The following is a 16,731-nucleotide window of genomic DNA, read 5'->3' on the forward strand; positions in this document are numbered from 1 at the left end:
TCTTGATAAAGCTATATTCGCTCACCAAATTATCCTCTAGCCCTGGTGGATGTGGAGGAGCATTGTCAAGAACAAGGAGAGCCTTGATCGGGAGGTTTTTCTCCTGCAAATAAGCCTTTACATGAGGAGTAAACTCCTCGTGTATCCATTCAATGAAGAACTGCCTGGTAACCCATGCTTCCACATTCAATCTCCACATAACATTAAGTTTGCTCTTAATGATATTGTTCTTCGTAAAGACCTGTGGGTTTTCTGAATGGTATACAAGGAGAGGTTTGATCTTGCAATCCCCACTAGCATTACAATACACCAAAAGAGTAAGGTGGTCTTTCATTAGCCTATGGCCGGGTACAGACTTTTCTTCCTTTGAGATGTATGTTCGCCTGGGCATCTTTTTCCAAAAGAGGCCAATTTCATCACAATTGAACATTTGGTTCGAAACATAGCCCTCACTGATCACAAACTCCTTTACAAACTTTTCAGCTGCTTCAACATTAGAAATGCTGCCTCCCCATGCATAACAATGCTATGGATCCCAGTCCTTTTCTTAAAGTTCTCGAACCACCCTCTACTGGCTTTAAACTCCTCCTTTTCATCAGTAGTATCAGGAAGGCCTTTCACTAGATCATCGTGAAGAACTTTGGCTTTCTCACAAATGATTGTCTCTGAAATCACATCACCAGCAAGCTGTCTTTCATTAATCCAAATATAGAGCAGTTTTTCCATCTCTTCCATGCTTTTTGATCTCCTAGGGGTCAGTGTAGTAACCCCTTTGGCAATATTATCTGCTTTGATAGATTTTTTATTTTTCAAAATTGAACACACAGTCGATGTAGGTATCCCAAACATAGCAGCCAGATCAACCACACGTAGTCGTGTATCGCTTTCATGCTTAGCAATAAACTCTTTCTTAACTTCAATTGTAGCTCTAACAGCTTTCCGCTTGCTTTTATTTTACGCTGGACACATGGCTAATATAGGTGGCCTGAGGGCTGTGCAGGAACAAGATCGGACCCACATGGCAGAAACAGCAAGATCAGGTCCCCTTGGCAGAGGCAGCAAGATTGGCCCAGTTGCAGAAACAGCAAGATCAGGTCCCCTTGGCAGAGGCAGCAAGATTGGCCCAGTTGCAGAAACTACAAGATCAGGTCCCCTTGGCAGAGGCAGAAAGATTGGGTCCTCTTGGCAGAGGCAGCAAGATTGGGTCCCCCTGGCTGAGGCAGCAAGAGTGGGTCCCCCTGGCTGAGGCAGCAAGATCGGGTTCTCTTGGAAGAGGCAGCAAGATCGGGCCCACTTGGCTGACACAGCAAGATTGGGTCCCCCTGGAAGAAGCAGCAAGATCGGGCCCACGTGGCTGACACAGCAAGATCGGATCTCCCAGGAAGAAGCAGCAAGATCGGTCCCACGTGGCAGAGGCAGCAAGATCCAAGCATACAGGAACTGCAACCATTGCGCAGCCCAAAGTTTTCCTCCCAGGCGGAAACAGGAAGCTGTGTTAGAGGGGAAGCTTTGGGCTGTGCAACGCATGTTTGGATTCCAAAGCAGCGTTCGGATTCCGAGACAAAATTTGCTACAAAAGAAAGTTCGTATTCCAAAATATTTGAGTTCTGGGGCATTCGGATTCCAAGGTACCACTGTATTTCAAGTTGGCATTTATCTCATATAAGTTTCCAGGGATGGTATAGCAAATCTTTTAATAAATATAAACATAAACTGAAAAACGTTATTTTCTCTAGGAATTTCTTCTGCCAAAGGAAACCTAATTTAGCTCTTTGAAATCAAAAGGTGAAGCCTGCAAATTGTATTCTGACCAAAGAGCAAGAGGGAGTGCAAAGTGCTTTCTTTGTACACTGGCAGCAGTGGTTCAGTTGTTTTTTTGTCATCTTTGAGGTCTTTTGTTCCCCGTTCCCTCTGAACATTTTTATGATCTGATAGTAAAATTTATTATTCAAGATAAACTTCCTCTTTAATGTGTTTACATGATAAGCGGCCATTAATAACACGCTTAAGTAAATTGGACCAGGTATTATCTGCTTGATTATAGAAGACTGATACTTCCCCCCGCCCCTTAACTTTCCTGACCTTTTTTTTTTTATTGTTTACTTTTATAAGTAAGTACATTAATAAGTTATCCTGCAAACTCATTATCTCTGCATAAAAAGGTAGAGGGCATAATAGAAAAAGAAAAGGCAGTAACCAGATTGATAGCATAAAGGAACCCAGATAAAGCCTTCCGCTGCATTGACAGAGAGTGACAGCTGAAGGGGATTTTGCATGCCATCGTATGCTTATTGAAGACTTCAATCCAGCCACTGCTAGGGTTTTTTTCTTCACTTTCTGTCCTTGGGGAAAACTTATTACAGTTTAATCCAGTGTATCGCAAACCGTGTGCCTCCTGAGATTCAGGTGTATCGTGACACACTGGGGGGGTGGGGGAGGAGAGGTGCCAGCTGACTGCCTACAGGACGTGCCTCTTGCTGCGAGAGGCATGTCCTGTAGGCAATAAGCCTGCGCCGCTTCTTCGGCCCTCTTCCCTGCTTGCCCCCTCACCCTCTGGTGGCTCAGGGCCCGTCTGGAGGGCCTGCATGCATGCATGCATGTGATGTCATCAAGGCGACATCCGTGCACTTCTGGGTGCCTTGAGCCACGGCTCGACAAAGTTTGTGGGACACTGGTTTAATCCATAATATTTTATACACAGAATACCAGGCAAATTCAGCTACTGCCACTCAGCCATAGAGCCAGACTGCTGGAGTATGAGTTAGCAAATATCCCGTGTCTGTGCTATAGTAAAACTGGCTTTGAGGAAATGTTTGTGTATCTGATTGAAAAAGGTTTTAAATCTCTCCCTCTCTCCAGAGTGAAGATTTCCATATATATACACAATACTGTACCAACTATCCAAGGTAGGAGACCATTATGCATTTAATCCTGTATCAGGTTCTGAAGTTTCTTCTAGCTAAATGGGAATTATGGTATACACACATGGTATGCCCTGTAAAATAGCCTAAACAAAGATATTTTCCCATATGAAGAAGGCTGTTTGGGAGCAGAGATTTCATTAAGATTGTGCAAGGGAAAAGCTGAACGAGGGAATAAAAAGTCTGAAGCTATTGTGTCCCAGAAGATTACATAGGCTAAAGGGAAGTCCATTGTACTCCTGTGTTGTTCTATGTCCTCGGTCATTTCCTTCAATTCAGCAGCCACATCTCCATATATAATATATCAGAGTATAAGTATCGGTTCCAGCCCTCTGACGAATTGCTGTTGAATGAATGAGCTAAATGAAGCTGTCTTTATTTTCTCCAGTATTGCCTCAGTGCACAGGTGGCTGTTGAAAATAAAGTCATCTTGGAAAAGGTTTTATTTGTTCTGGATTGGATGAGTGGTTCAGTTAACATACAGTATATACTAAGGGAACACACTCATAGTATAACCTAAATACAAAAAAATCAGAATCGCGTGTGTTAACCGAGTTCTTTTCCTTTTATGGGAGGGAAATATTATTACAAATTATCAATCAGCCTGAAAGACTCTACTTTAAATCTTTATTGATTTTCATATATCAACAGTGCAATACAGAAGTATATAAACATAATAAATCAAGAAAAGCACATTTATCTTACAGATATACATGAGCATTTAAACCCACCCACCCATCCAATAAATAGTCAACAAAAACATAAATACATAGATTCTTTCAATAACTTTTCCCACCTGGATGTATGTACTCAAAGGGCTAAAATTAAGATAAATGTATCCCTCCTCCCACCCTCACCCTTCCCTGGATGTGTACGGATATAAAAAAAATTAAAGACAAAAGACAACTATAATGAAGAAATAAAAGATGTCAGTGGTCCCCAAACCAATTTAAATAAATTGCTATACCCCAACATGTCAGCATTCATTTTCTCATATCTAGAGCCTGAAAGACTCAATGAGCACAGACACCGGCACAATGCCACAACAATAGTTAAGCTCTGGAATTCGTTGCCAGAGGATGTGGTAATAGCAGTTAATGTAGCTGGTTTTAAAAAAGGGGTTGGACAAGTTCCTGGAGGAAGATTCCACAGTCTGCTGTTGAGACAGATATGGGAGAAGCCACTGCTTGCCCTGGATCAGTGGCATGGACTACCGTATTTTCGCGGATATAACGCGCACGTTATACGTGATTTTACGTACCGCGCATACCCCTCGCGCGTTATATGCCTGAGCGCGGTATACAAAAGTTTTTAAACATAGTTCCCACCCCGCCCGACGCCCGATTCACCCCCCCAGCAGGACCGCTCGCACCCCCACCCCGAACGACCGCTCGCACGCGCTCCCACCCGCACCCGCATCCACGATCGGAGCAAGAGGGAGCCCAAGCCCTCTTGCCCGGCCGACTCCCCGACGTCCGATACATCCCCCCCCCCCCGGCAGGACCACTCGCACCCTCACCCCGAAGGACCGCCGACTCCCCAACAATATCGGGCCAGGAGGGAGCCCAAACCCTCCTGGCCACGGCGACCCCCTAACCCCACCCCACACTACATTACGGGCAGGAGGGATCCCAGGCCCTCCTGCCCTCGACGCAAACCCCCTCCCCCCAACGACCCCCCCCCCCCCCAAGAACCTCCGCCCGTCCCCCAGCCGACCCGCGACCCCCCTGGCCGACCCCCACGACACCCCCACCCGCCTTCCCCGTACTTTGTGTAGTTGGGCCAGAAGGGAGCCCAAACCCTCCTGGCCACGGCGACCCCCTAACCCCACCCCGCACTACATTACGGGCAGGAGGGATCCCAGGCCCTCCTGCCCTCGACGCAAACCCCCCTCCCTCCAACGACCGCCCTCCCCCAAGAACCTCCGACCGACCCGCGACCCCCCTGGCCGACCCCCCCACCCCCCTTCCCCGTACCTTTGGAAGTTGGCCGGACAGACGGGAGCCAAACCCGCCTGTCCGGCAGGCAGCCAACGAAGGAATGAGGCCGGATTGGCCCATCCGTCCTAAAGCTCCGCCTACTGGTGGGGCCTAAGGCGCGTGGGCCAATCAGAATAGGCCCTGGAGCCTTAGGTCCCACCTGGGGGCGCGGCCTGAGGCACATGGGCCAAACCCGACCATGTGTCTCAGGCCGCGCCCCCAGGTGGGACCTAAGGCTCCAGGGCCTATTCTGATTGGCCCACGCGCCTTAGGCCCCACCAGTAGGCGGAGCTTTAGGACGGATGGGCCAATCCGGCCTCATTCCTTCGTTGGCTGCCTGCCGGACAGGCGGGTTTGGCTCCCGTCTGTCCGGCCAACTTCCAAAGGTACGGGGAAGGGGGGTGGGGGGGTCGGCCAGGGGGGTCGCGGGTCGGTCGGAGGTTCTTGGGGGGGGGGCGGTCGTTGGAGGGAGGGGGGTTTGCGTCGAGGGCAGGAGGGCCTGGGATCCCTCCTGCCCGTAATGTAGTGCGGGGTGGGGTTAGGGGGTCGCCGTGGCCAGGAGGGTTTGGGCTCCCTTCTGGCCCAACTACACAAAGTACGGGGAAGGCGGGTGGGGGTGTCGTGGGGGTCGGCCAGGGGGGTCGCGGGTCGGCTGGGGGACGGGCGGAGGTTCTTGGGGGGGGGCGGTCGTTGGGGGGAGGGGGTTTGCGTCGAGGGCAGGAGGGCCTGGGATCCCTCCTGCCCGTAATGTAGTGCGGGGTGGGGTTAGGGGGTCGCCGTGGCCAGGAGGATTTGGGCTCCCTCCTGGCCCAATATTGTCGGGGAGTCGGCGGTCCTTCGGGGTGGGGGTGCGAGTGGTCCTGCCGAGGGGGGAGAAGAACCGGACGTCGAGGGGGGGCATCAGGCTTTCAGGATGGGGACAGGACTTCAAGGGGGGACAGGCAGATCTTCAAGGGGGACAGGCAGACCTTCAAGGGGGACAGGACTTCAAGGGGGGACAGGCAGACCTTCAAGGGGGGACAGGCAGACCTTCAAGGGGGGACAGGACTTCAAGGGGGACAGGCACGGAGAGGCGGGGCAGTGCACCGAAAGTCAGGGCGGGTGAACGGTGAGTCGGGGCAACCAGAGGAGAGTCGGGGCAGTGCACCGAAAGTCAGGGTGAGTCGAGGCAACCAGATGAGAGTCGGGGAGGGCGAAAGGAGAGTCGGGGTGGCCAGAGGAGAGTCGGGGAGAGCGAAAGGAGAGTCGGGGTGGCCAGAGGAGAGTCGGGCAGCATGCGCGTTATATGCCTGAGCGCGGTATAGAAAAGTTTTTGTACATATCATCGTGATTTCTGCGCGCTATACCCCTGTGCGCGTTTTACAATGGTGCGCGTTATATCCGCGAAAATACGGTACTGCTACTATTTGGGTTTTTGCCAGGTTCTTGTGACTTGGATTGGCCTCCGTGAAGACGGGATACTGGGCTAGATGGACCATTGGTCTGATCCAGTAAGGCTATTCTTAACAACTATGCTCTCAAGGAGTACAGCAATATATCATTGGCTTTTATATATCCCCCCCCCCCCAAAAAAAAAAAAAAAGCACCTCTACCAAAAATTATTCAAACATAGAACATCTTCTTCCAAAAAAACTGGTTGGAACAAAAATTACTAAAAACAAATTCCCGTACCCAAAAACAGGAAAAACGAACTCAACTGTCTGTTATCAAAAAGCTACTAAATAATCCCAACATCCATCACTTTAGCTTCTAAATTTCACCTCCTGATGCAGCAGAATAACCCACAAAACAAGAGGCCCTTGTCGAGGAAGATATTGGCTATGAAGGAGTGTTGAAACTAGCTGTGGTTAGTGTGAATGAAGAGAATTGCAGCCTGGTGAAATTATCTGTGTGCTGACCAGGCGTTTGAGCACGTTGTCAGCAATGAGAATCTAATGGAAACTGCTGGAGCTCCTCTCCCCATTTTAATTCAGTACCATGGTGTTGCTCCTTTAAAGTGAATAACCCTAATTCTGGGGGCATTTGGCTCTTCTAGGTTTAAGTAGTTGGCACCTCAAAGCAATTGTCCACATTTCCCCTACAGTAATGTGGGCATGGTTTTAAAGGAATTGCACCTTACTTTTTATACTAAACGGTGCCATAAAACATTTCAAATGACTTCTGTTTCTTCTACAGGTGAGCTAAAGTCCACCGAGTAGAAATATCTTAGAATGCCAATAATCACTTAGCTTTGATTGTTTTGTAATGCTAACAAATGTTTTCCTATTGTAACGCCGCAGTTAATAAATTTGAAGCTTCTAGCACTATGAAAATATTGACCACGTTAGAGTTTTCCGGTATCTGTTTTTGCAGGTCTGTGGCTGTGCTGACGGACTGTATGAGGAACAAAAATCTGGCCAAGTTCTTTCGAGAACGACAGGAGGTCTTGCAGCACTCTCTGCCCTTGGGGGCCTATCTCCTCAAACCTGTCCAGCGGATCCTGAAGTATCACCTCCTTTTGCACGTAAGCGCTTTGCAGGAGGAAGGTCTGGGATGCTGCCACTCTTATGCCATGCACTCAGTAATGTGAAGAGGGAGTGGAGGAGATGGAGGCAGCCACAGGATGACATTATTTGAGCAGATGAGGATTGGAGTTGAATGTTTTTCTATTTTTCATACATTCAACATCGCTATGCGTTAATTAAGAGCTGCTGTGTAGATGTAGATGTTCTTATTTTTAAAGACTGCATGTATAAGCACCAAATAATAGCACTTGTACAGATAGATTATACATGTTGCCATGCCACTGAATTTACAATAACTGCTTTTCTAGCAGCATAAACAAGCCAGATATCAAAATTTATGGTGATGATAGCCTGAAACTGTAAGCGATGTGTAAGCCACTCACAACCATGGGCTGAACTAATTCCTGATATTCAATACGTAAGTTCCGGCATTGAATATCCAGATACATGTGATCACCTGGAAGTTATCCAGGTCTGATATTCAGACCTGTGCCCAGTTAATTTGACAGATAAAATTAAGACAGCTGATTTGCTGACCTAACTTCATCTACTTACCAAACAACACCACTAACTTAAGTTGCAGGTCCACCCAACCTCCACCCCCGGACCACCCGAGAATGGCTGATTAGTAGCAATATTCAGCGGCACTACCTGGCCAAATCAGTGGGGTTTAATCGGGCAGTAGCTTCTGCTGTCCAGTTAAATCCTTTAGACTATTGACTACTGTATGTATAAACTAAGCATACAAGAAGTGTGCTGACTTTGGAAGACCCCCCAGAATGCCTCTTTTTCTTTATGTACATTTCAAACATATACCGCCCCCCCCCCCTTTTTACAAAACCACAATAGCGGTTTTTAGCACAGGCCAGTGCACTGAATGCTCTGCGCTGCTCCCAATGCTCATAGAACTCTATGAGCGTTGGGAGCAGCGCAGAGCATTCAGCACACCGGCCTGTGCTAAAAAACAAACAAAAAAAAAAACGCTTTTGCAGCTTTGTAAAAGGGGGGGCTAATGAGATTAGATATTTTAAAAAACATTTATGTGCTAGGTGCAGCTCTGAACATATGAGTGCTTTTTGAATATCCATCCCTGAGGGAAACTGTAACATGGTGCTAATCACTAAAATTGGATCCATGTATTCATATTAAGCAGGAAGAGTTTTTCAGATGTTTATGGTCCAGATAGTACTATATATCACAGGCAGAAAAGTTTTTTAAAGCAATGTTTTTTACATTAGATCAGGGGTGTCAAAGTCCCTCCTCGAGGGCCGCAATCCAGTCGGGTTTTCAGGATTCCCCCAATGAATATGCATGAGATCTATTAGCATGCACTGCTTTCATTGTATGCTAATAGATCTCATGCATATTCATTGGAGAAATCCTGAAAACACAACTAGATTGTGGCCCTCGAGGAGGGACTTTGACACCCCTGCATTAGATAGATTGTGAGCCCACCAGGACAAGTAGGGAAAATGCTTGAAATACCTGTATGTAAACCACTTTGAGTGTGGTTGTAAAACTACAAAAAGGCAGTATATAAGTCCCAATCCCATTCCCATTCCCTTTAACCCTCTGCTAGAGGCACACTTAGCCAGTAGAGTTTTCAGGTTACCAGAAGGAATATGCATGAAATGGGTTTGAATATACTGAAGACCCGTTATATACACATGTATTTCATGAAAATGTGTCAGGAGAGGGTTGAGAAGTACTGATATACTGACACTAAGGGCAGGAAGGGTGGTTGAGGAGGTGGGCTTTGAATTTTGAAAGCCATCTTAGCTTGTTTGTTTGGGGTTGTATTGGGCACGGGACTAGGATTCTCTTGTAAAGTGTACGTGAGGCAAAACAAGATAGCTCAGGAGAGCTGCAGGTCACAAATGAAAGCCAAATGCAATAAAATTAATTTAAGTTGTCCACTTTATCCTTGTTGGATTTCACAAGGGCTGCTTATGATACTGCTTGTGTTTTGGGCAAGAAGAGAGGGACTGCATGTTTGCAATAATTATGAAAACTTGGAACAGTGGTGGCCAAAGTCTGTCTGTGTCTACTGCTGTTTCTTTGAAGTCCTAATTCTGGGAAATGTGGTTTTCCACTCTGAACACAATATTTGTTGAGTTTCTCATAATCTCTGTCTGGGATGGATTGATCTCTTTATGATTCCAACCCCAGAGCACCTGAGGTTCAGTAATGGCCTTGTCAATATTGCATTGAGTTGAAAAGTAAAGCTTGGAAATGCTTCTCTATTGATCTCCTCTTATCAGGAAATAGCAAATCACCTTGACAAGGACACTGAAGGTTACGATGTAGTATTGGATGCCATTGACACAATGCAGAGAGTGGCGTGGCACATTAACGACATGAAGCGGAAACATGAACATGCGATTCGGCTGCAGGTGGGTTCTCTAAGTTTGCAGCCATAGATTCTTTCCTTAAATTCTTTGAAATTCAGTTTACTGGATCATTTTTTTTTCTGTACCTTTCACTTATTTTTAACTTATTTACTGCGTTCGTCAGCTACTTATGATTCTTTGCTTGTTGTGGTATCTTGTATGGAAAGGAATAATCCAAAACTGGGAACCGGGCACATATTTGAGATGAGAACTGTGTGGTCTGAAACGCTCAAGCATCAAAATTTTGGGACAATTCTTACATTGTTGCGACTAAAGGAATTGCAAACGCAGTAGGACCAATGCAGCTCATCAGAGACTATACATTTATGGGTAATTTTATAAAGATATTTTGTCACATATAAAGACTTTATAAAATTGCCATAGGGCAGGCAGTGGGTCCCAAACCTGATCACCGGAGCACCCCAGCCAGTCAGGTTTTCAGGATATCGACAATGAATTCATGAGAGAGATTTACATGCACTGCCTCCACTGTATGCAAATCTCTCATTTGAATATTCATTGTGAATTTCCTGAAAATCTGACTGGCTGGGGTGCCCCCAGGACCAGGTTTGGGAACCGCTGTCCTAGGGATTGCACCTTTTAAAGTATGCGTGCTGACAAGAAGGCATGTATGGTTGTGTAAGCATGGAGTGCTTACAATCTAAGAAGCTGATACAGCAAAAGTGCAGAGACATTAGCGTGGGTTAGCATGATGTCTGCCCACTATTTTGTGGGCACACGAGATGGAAAGAGGGTTGCGCAAAAGCTAACTGCACAAAGCGTTTGGTTAGATACCAGCACCCAGCATGTTAAAATCGATGATCATGAGGCTATTAGCTCTTCCACCCAATGCAGTGAACTGCGCAGAGGACTGTAAAGCTGAGTACACCACCAAGGTTTTAATGCCATATCTGAGGAGGCATAGAAGGTTTTGCTTGCTTAAGAATGCCACTTTTTCTTTTTTTCCGCAAGCATACAGGACCTCTCGGCTTTCTTTGTGGCCTCCATGAAGAGCAAGGGTGAAAAGAAGAGAAGAGGGGAGGGGGAGTGATGCTTTGGAGTAAAGGGACGATGCAATTGCGAGCACAGATCTGAGCACAAGAGAAAAAATTGTGTGTGCTGGAATCTGCACATAAATATCAACATCACAAAAACTGTGTATTCAGAATAGCATTCCAGTACATGCACAGATCTGTACCAGTTTATTTTTTCTGCTCAAATATGCACAGCACCAGCTACTCTTAGGGAAGAATCTTGTGCATGTGTGTGTCCTGTTTGCATATAATTTGTTTACTGTCTTGGCAAATAAAAATTGTGCATCATGCTTATGTTAGAAAGAAAAGGGAAATGGGATGGGATTTGATACACCACCTTTCTGTGGTTACAATCAAAGAAGTTTATATATTATATTCAGGTACTTATTTTGTACCTGGAGCAATGGAGGGTTAAGTGACTTGCCCAGAGTCACAAGGAGCTACAGTGAAAATCTAGCCCTATTTCTCCTGGTTCTCAGGCCACTACCCTAACCATTAGCCTACTCCTGTAAGCACATGACTCTAGAGCAGGGGTAGGGAACTCCGGTCCTCGAGAGCCGTATTCCAGTCGGGTTTTCAGGATTTCCCCAATGAATATGAATGAGATCTATTTGCATGCACTGCTTTCAATGCATATTCATTGGGGAAATCCTGAAAACCCAACTGGAATATGGCTCTCGAGGACCGGAGTTCCCTACCCCTGCTCTAGAGAGTGTGACGCAGTGATTAAAACTACAGCCTCAGCACCCTGAGGTTGTGGGTTCAAGCCCACGCTGCTCCTTGTGACCCTGGGCAGATCACTTAATCCCTCTATTGCTCCAGGTACATTACATAGATTGTGAGCCCACCGGGCCAGACAGGGAAAAATGCTTGAGTACCTGAATAAATTCATGTAAACTGTTCTGAGCTCCCCTGGGAGAACAGTATAGAAAATTGAATACATAAATAGTGTGACAAGTTTCTGTCTCTGGTAACCAGAGTTGGTATTGTGATGTCATAATGCCTCATTCTACCAATGCCTGAGAGCCATCCTCATCAGTGATGTCACAATGGTTTGATTGTCCTATACTTGGCTTACTTTTACTACATTATGATTTCTAGAGTGGTGTAGTGGTTAGAGCTACAGCCTCAGCACCCTGAAGTTGTGGGTTCAAATCATGCACTGCTCCTTGTGACCCTGGGCAAGTCACTTAATCCCCCATTGCCCCAGGTACATTAGATAGAGTATGAGCCCACCAGGACAGACAGGGAAAAATGCTTGAGTACCTGAATAAATTCATGCAAACCCCTCTGAGCTCCCCTGGAAGAATGGTATAGAAAACTGAAAAACTAACTAAATAAATAGTGCATTCCTTAGCAAAGCAGCAGATGAATCCAGAGACCAATGGGATAGCTCACATCTATCAGCAGGTGGAGATAGAGAAACTGATTAACAGGTGTACTTATTTGCTGGCACTCCTCCTGTCTCATCAGTATTCTCTATCTCCCAGCAGGTTGAAGTCGCTATTCAACTAGCTCCTGGATTCTGGCTGTGACTGGAACTTTATTACCTCCTGTTGAGGATTTCTCTTCAGTGAGACTGCCATTCTGTTTCTCCTGTTGAGATTTTTCTCTTCAGTGAGACAGGGGTGTCCGGCTAAACGGTGCCGGCTTTAGAGGTTACACTTGGGCCCCCCCTTGTCCCTGCCTCACCCTCCCTCCAATGATAGAGGGTTTAACTTGGTCTCTAATTTTTTTCTTCTTTCCCTTTTAAAAAAAAAAAAGAGACCGCATTTGCTATGTATGATTCTGCCCTGTCTTTGGGCTCAGCCAGGGTCTACCAGCTCTGCAAGCCCTGTCCACCAGGTTGTGAGTATTTCTTTTTATGTTACATCGGTGGGTTATATTTCTGGTAATGTTGGAGCTGGGTGTGTTAGTTTTTCGACGTTGTCTTAGAGCTGCGGGTTTTGTTGGTGATCTTATGTTTGGTGATTTGTGAAAACTGCAGTGGTGCGGTCAAGTGGCTCAATCATGGGATGATTTATTTCTCAGAGGCTCCGCTTTGTTAAATTTCAATGTAACTGGACTTGTTCGATGGAGGGCTCCCTGCTGTTGCTAGAGAATGTACGTTTGTATATGCAATCTAGTTAATTTTGAAAATTTTTTGGGCTCAGTTAAAAAAAAAAAAAAAAAAATGGGGCCGGTGCCTTCCCGCGTGAGGGGGTGCGAGCTTGTCTTCTTGCGTGGGCGGGGAAGTATCCTGATTGTTATGGCCTGGTCACTGAGACTGCTGTTTGCACGGAGTATCCTGCAGCTGTGTTTAATTGCACTGCGGGTGACTGTTTATGGAGCCGGTGCCTTTCGGAGGCCCGGAGGCCCGGACGCCCGCGCTTGTGCTCCGACGCTGGCGGAAGCACCGTGGCGTCTTTGTTGTCTGTTATGACATCTCTCCTCTCGCTGCGCTTTCTGCGAGCTCCCGATTGCTGGACATGGCCGCTTCTGCGAGTTTCAGTTACCAGTACTGTGGCCATAGACTCTCTCCCGAGGCTGTTGTTTGGGCCTATATGTTTTTTTTCGGGCATGGGAGCCGTCCTGACTGGCCAAAGGACGATGGAGAGGGGGGTGACAAGGTGTGCTTGGCTCCTGGGTTGCAGCTTGTTCCTGCACTGGACCGGCAGCAGTCAGATTTTCACTGACGGAGGTCAGCAACGGAGGGATATCCGGATCTGAGTTCGGATCTCTCCTCCTCTCTCCCGGGGTACCTGTCTGGTGCTTAGGCAGTTTGTCTGCTTTCCTCTTCCTTGCACCTTCGGGCTGCGCGGTGGGGGTCTGCTAGCGCTATGGAAATGACTTTTTATCCTACCGTATTAGGTTTTCCTGGTGAGATGCTACCTAAGGCTGGAGTGTGGTAGCCGGGTGGTGCCTTGCCTTTTCCTACGGGCAGGGCTAGGTTTTCTTATTTCAGGAGTGATGCAAGGTCCTGTGTTTTACTGGCTTCTATGCAGTCTTATGAGGCTACCATCTTCTCCTGCCGTAGGGGGCTGTACACCCTGTTTTTCCAGGTTGTTTGAGGGTTCATTTCACCTTGCAGTGACTCTCAGTAGGGGACACCAGGGCTATATGTCAGTTTGAATATTCCCTCCCGTTTTTTCTTTGGGAATGGGTGTCTTATCTTTCAGACATCCGGGTCTGTCTACTTTTCCTAAGGGCACTCTTTCTGAGGGGGCCTGGACTGCGGATTTCCATGCTTATCATGCTGGTTTCTTCTGTCACCATTTTCTCATGGCACATACTAGATAGGCCCCCCGACCAGACAAGACCTCCTTTTAACCAGGAGCCGGTTAACTATTCTATCAAACCCGCGGAGGACGCGCGCTCTGTGGCTGATAGCCTCATCCCTGAAGCTCTCATTAGCGATGTGAGCTTTGTCTGATACCTATAAGGATGCTGTTGTTGTCCATGGGGCGGTAGATGCAGCCTCTTGATTGAGTCTAGTGCGTTTTTCTCTTTAACGGACATACGTATTTAGCTCATGTTGCATGGTGTTAGGACTGTTTTCATGGTTTCCAGTATATTCCTCTTTACAGGGTGACACTTGATTTTTCCTAGGAGACTCTTCTTGCAGATCCGGCAGTCTCATCCTGACATTCCCTGACCTTCTGCGCTTCATTCTGAGGAGATCTTGACTTCTTCCAATGTCTCTTCAGGCTTTCTCATGAGGGAGAAGACGCGGTACTGTCAGGTCAGGGGGGGGTGTAGATTTTTCATGATGCTTGCATCTTTGCATCCTCCTCAGGTTTCCAGTGCGTTCTTGGAGTCTCTCTGTTTTGTGTTTCCCTTTTCAGTGTTCCTGGTCCTCGGGGCAGTTCTTGCAGTTCTTCGGGAACTAAGGGACGTTTTTCCACTTCCTGCATGGTGCCCGAGATGGGGGCATTGGGCAGGCTAAATCCGGTTCTGCTGAATTAGTTTCTCGGGGTTACACATTTCTGCATACAACCTGGGAATATATTTACATTTTCTCTATGGACTCCAAATGGGCACTTGGTATGCCTGCCTCTCTTGGAGCGGCGCTTTCGGTTTTGGCACATGCCATTTCACCTACCCAAGGCTTCGCGAACATTTTAGGTGATGTGGGCGGTGGTTCCGTTTTGGCGATGCCAGGCGATTCATCTAATTTTTTTTTCTTGACCGCCTACTTGATTCGGACGACTTCCAGTCGGGCCATTTGACTGTCATGAAAAGGGTGGTATCTTTCCCTCATTTCTTTACATGTGCATCTTCGAATTTGCACAGCGCTTTTTTTCTCCTGTACTATTTATAGGTATAACGGGGTGATGTTTTTATTCATATAGGAGTGACATGTGTTTCTTTCCGGAGACTTGGGCGTGGGGTCTCGGTCTCAGATTGGTCTTCTTCTTCGCTTACCATGACTAAGAGTATGGGATTCTGTACAGTTTCTGGGATCCATATTCCTGACTCCACTGGGAACTTCGGCTTGCTTTCCCCTTCTTCCGCTACAGCAGTCGCTGTTGTTCCAGTAGTTCCCGGTATCTCAGGACTCCAAATGTTTGGTAGGCTCCCCCTGCACCGCTCTATATGTTTGGTGGCTCAGAGCGATTTCGCTTTTCAAGGCATGCCTCGGTCTTTGCTGGACTAGCTCATGACCGCCGATCATTTGGTCAGTATTAGGATGGGGGTATTTCTCTACAGCTTAGGCAGTAGGTGTTGTCCTCAGTTGGCAGGTGAAGTTGGTCTGCTTCAATGGGGGGGCTTTCATCTTCATCTTCTGTTGGCAGGGTTTGGATAGACTTTCTCTCCGCGGAATCTGAGCATGGCCCATTTTCTTGTAGGTTCCAGTGTACAGCGCTGTGTACGCTCTGGAAAGTGTGCATGTGGGTAATAGTGTGATCTTCTCCATCCTGGATGTTGAGTGTTGTGGCTCAGGCGTTCTAGCGCTTTTTCTGGACGTGAGATCTCCTTGTCCTAGACCTCATGGCCTCGTCTCTCAATTCTAAGCTTCCTAGCTTCTTCAGCAGGCCCAGGGGGTGGCTCCATGGCTCCTTTCTCGCCTCTGCCTCCTCTTTTTCAGTGTTTTCCGCTGGCTGATGATGGCTTGGTTTTGCCATTTCGAGCTCGCTTTCTGGGCACAGTATTTGTAGAATCTCTGGATTGGCGGCGCCATCGTTACTATGCGGATTTGATGAGTCTTTCGACAGCTGGACTGGGAAGTTTCCTGGCGTCTCCGGCTTTGCCCGCCTAGGGTCCGATCCACATGGATATTGTACTACTTTAGTATTACAACCTAGTTTTTTGGTGAAGCTTGGCTGACGTGTACGGGTTATGCGAAGATGGTTGTTTCTTCTCTTATCCAGGTGCTACGGACTTCTCCTGTGGCTTCTGCTTCCTGTTGGACGGTTTTTGCCTTTCTTGGGCGCTTCTTCACGTTTGAACCACTCCAGAGTTCCTTTTTTAACACAAGTGTATTGCCAAGGGCTTAGCGTTCAATTCCCTTCCGCTTCTGGAGCCTTTCTTGGCTAGTTACAAGGACTGGGTAGGTTGCTCTTCGTTTCCTTCTCAGCTTTATGTAGTTCAGTCCCTAAACAGAGTGCGGTATGTTCAGGCACCTCATGAAGAGCAAGATTTGGAGTACATTCCTCACGTATGTCTTCGCAGTTTACCGAAGGCTTTATTTCCTCCTTGTCCTTTGGGGATTCCAAAGGGCTGTGCCGTGGAGCAGGGTGTTCTTGTGGCCATGGCTTCAGCTCTGCAATCTTCTATGTGGCAGGACTGGTTCAACGGGTATTCCTATGTCGGATTTCCAAAATATGGGGTATCAGTTCGGCTGGTACCACTATTTCTTTCTAGGAGGGTGTCATCTTTTCTTTTCCGTCAGGCTCGCTTTTTCCTTCCTTCTTCCTGGGAGG

At 47.2% G+C, this 16,731-nt stretch overlaps 1 protein-coding gene across 10 annotated transcripts in view; it reads left to right on the forward strand.

The window, feature by feature from the left end:
* Nucleotides 1-16,731, forward strand: part of PLEKHG1 (pleckstrin homology and RhoGEF domain containing G1) — a 298,003-nt gene that overhangs the window by 229,475 nt on the left and 51,797 nt on the right. For all 10 annotated transcript variants that reach the window (XM_033937870.1, XM_033937872.1, XM_033937873.1 and 7 more), the window contains 3 exons: nucleotides 2,860-2,906; nucleotides 7,253-7,403; nucleotides 9,666-9,797. In XM_033937870.1, coding sequence (XP_033793761.1) covers nucleotides 2,860-2,906; nucleotides 7,253-7,403; nucleotides 9,666-9,797 — 330 coding nt within the window. The remainder of the gene's footprint in view (nucleotides 1-2,859; nucleotides 2,907-7,252; nucleotides 7,404-9,665; nucleotides 9,798-16,731) is intronic.

This window comes from Geotrypetes seraphini, chromosome 3 (assembly GCF_902459505.1).
Source record: "Geotrypetes seraphini chromosome 3, aGeoSer1.1, whole genome shotgun sequence".
In the NCBI taxonomy this organism is placed as follows: Eukaryota; Metazoa; Chordata; class Amphibia; order Gymnophiona; family Dermophiidae; genus Geotrypetes; species Geotrypetes seraphini.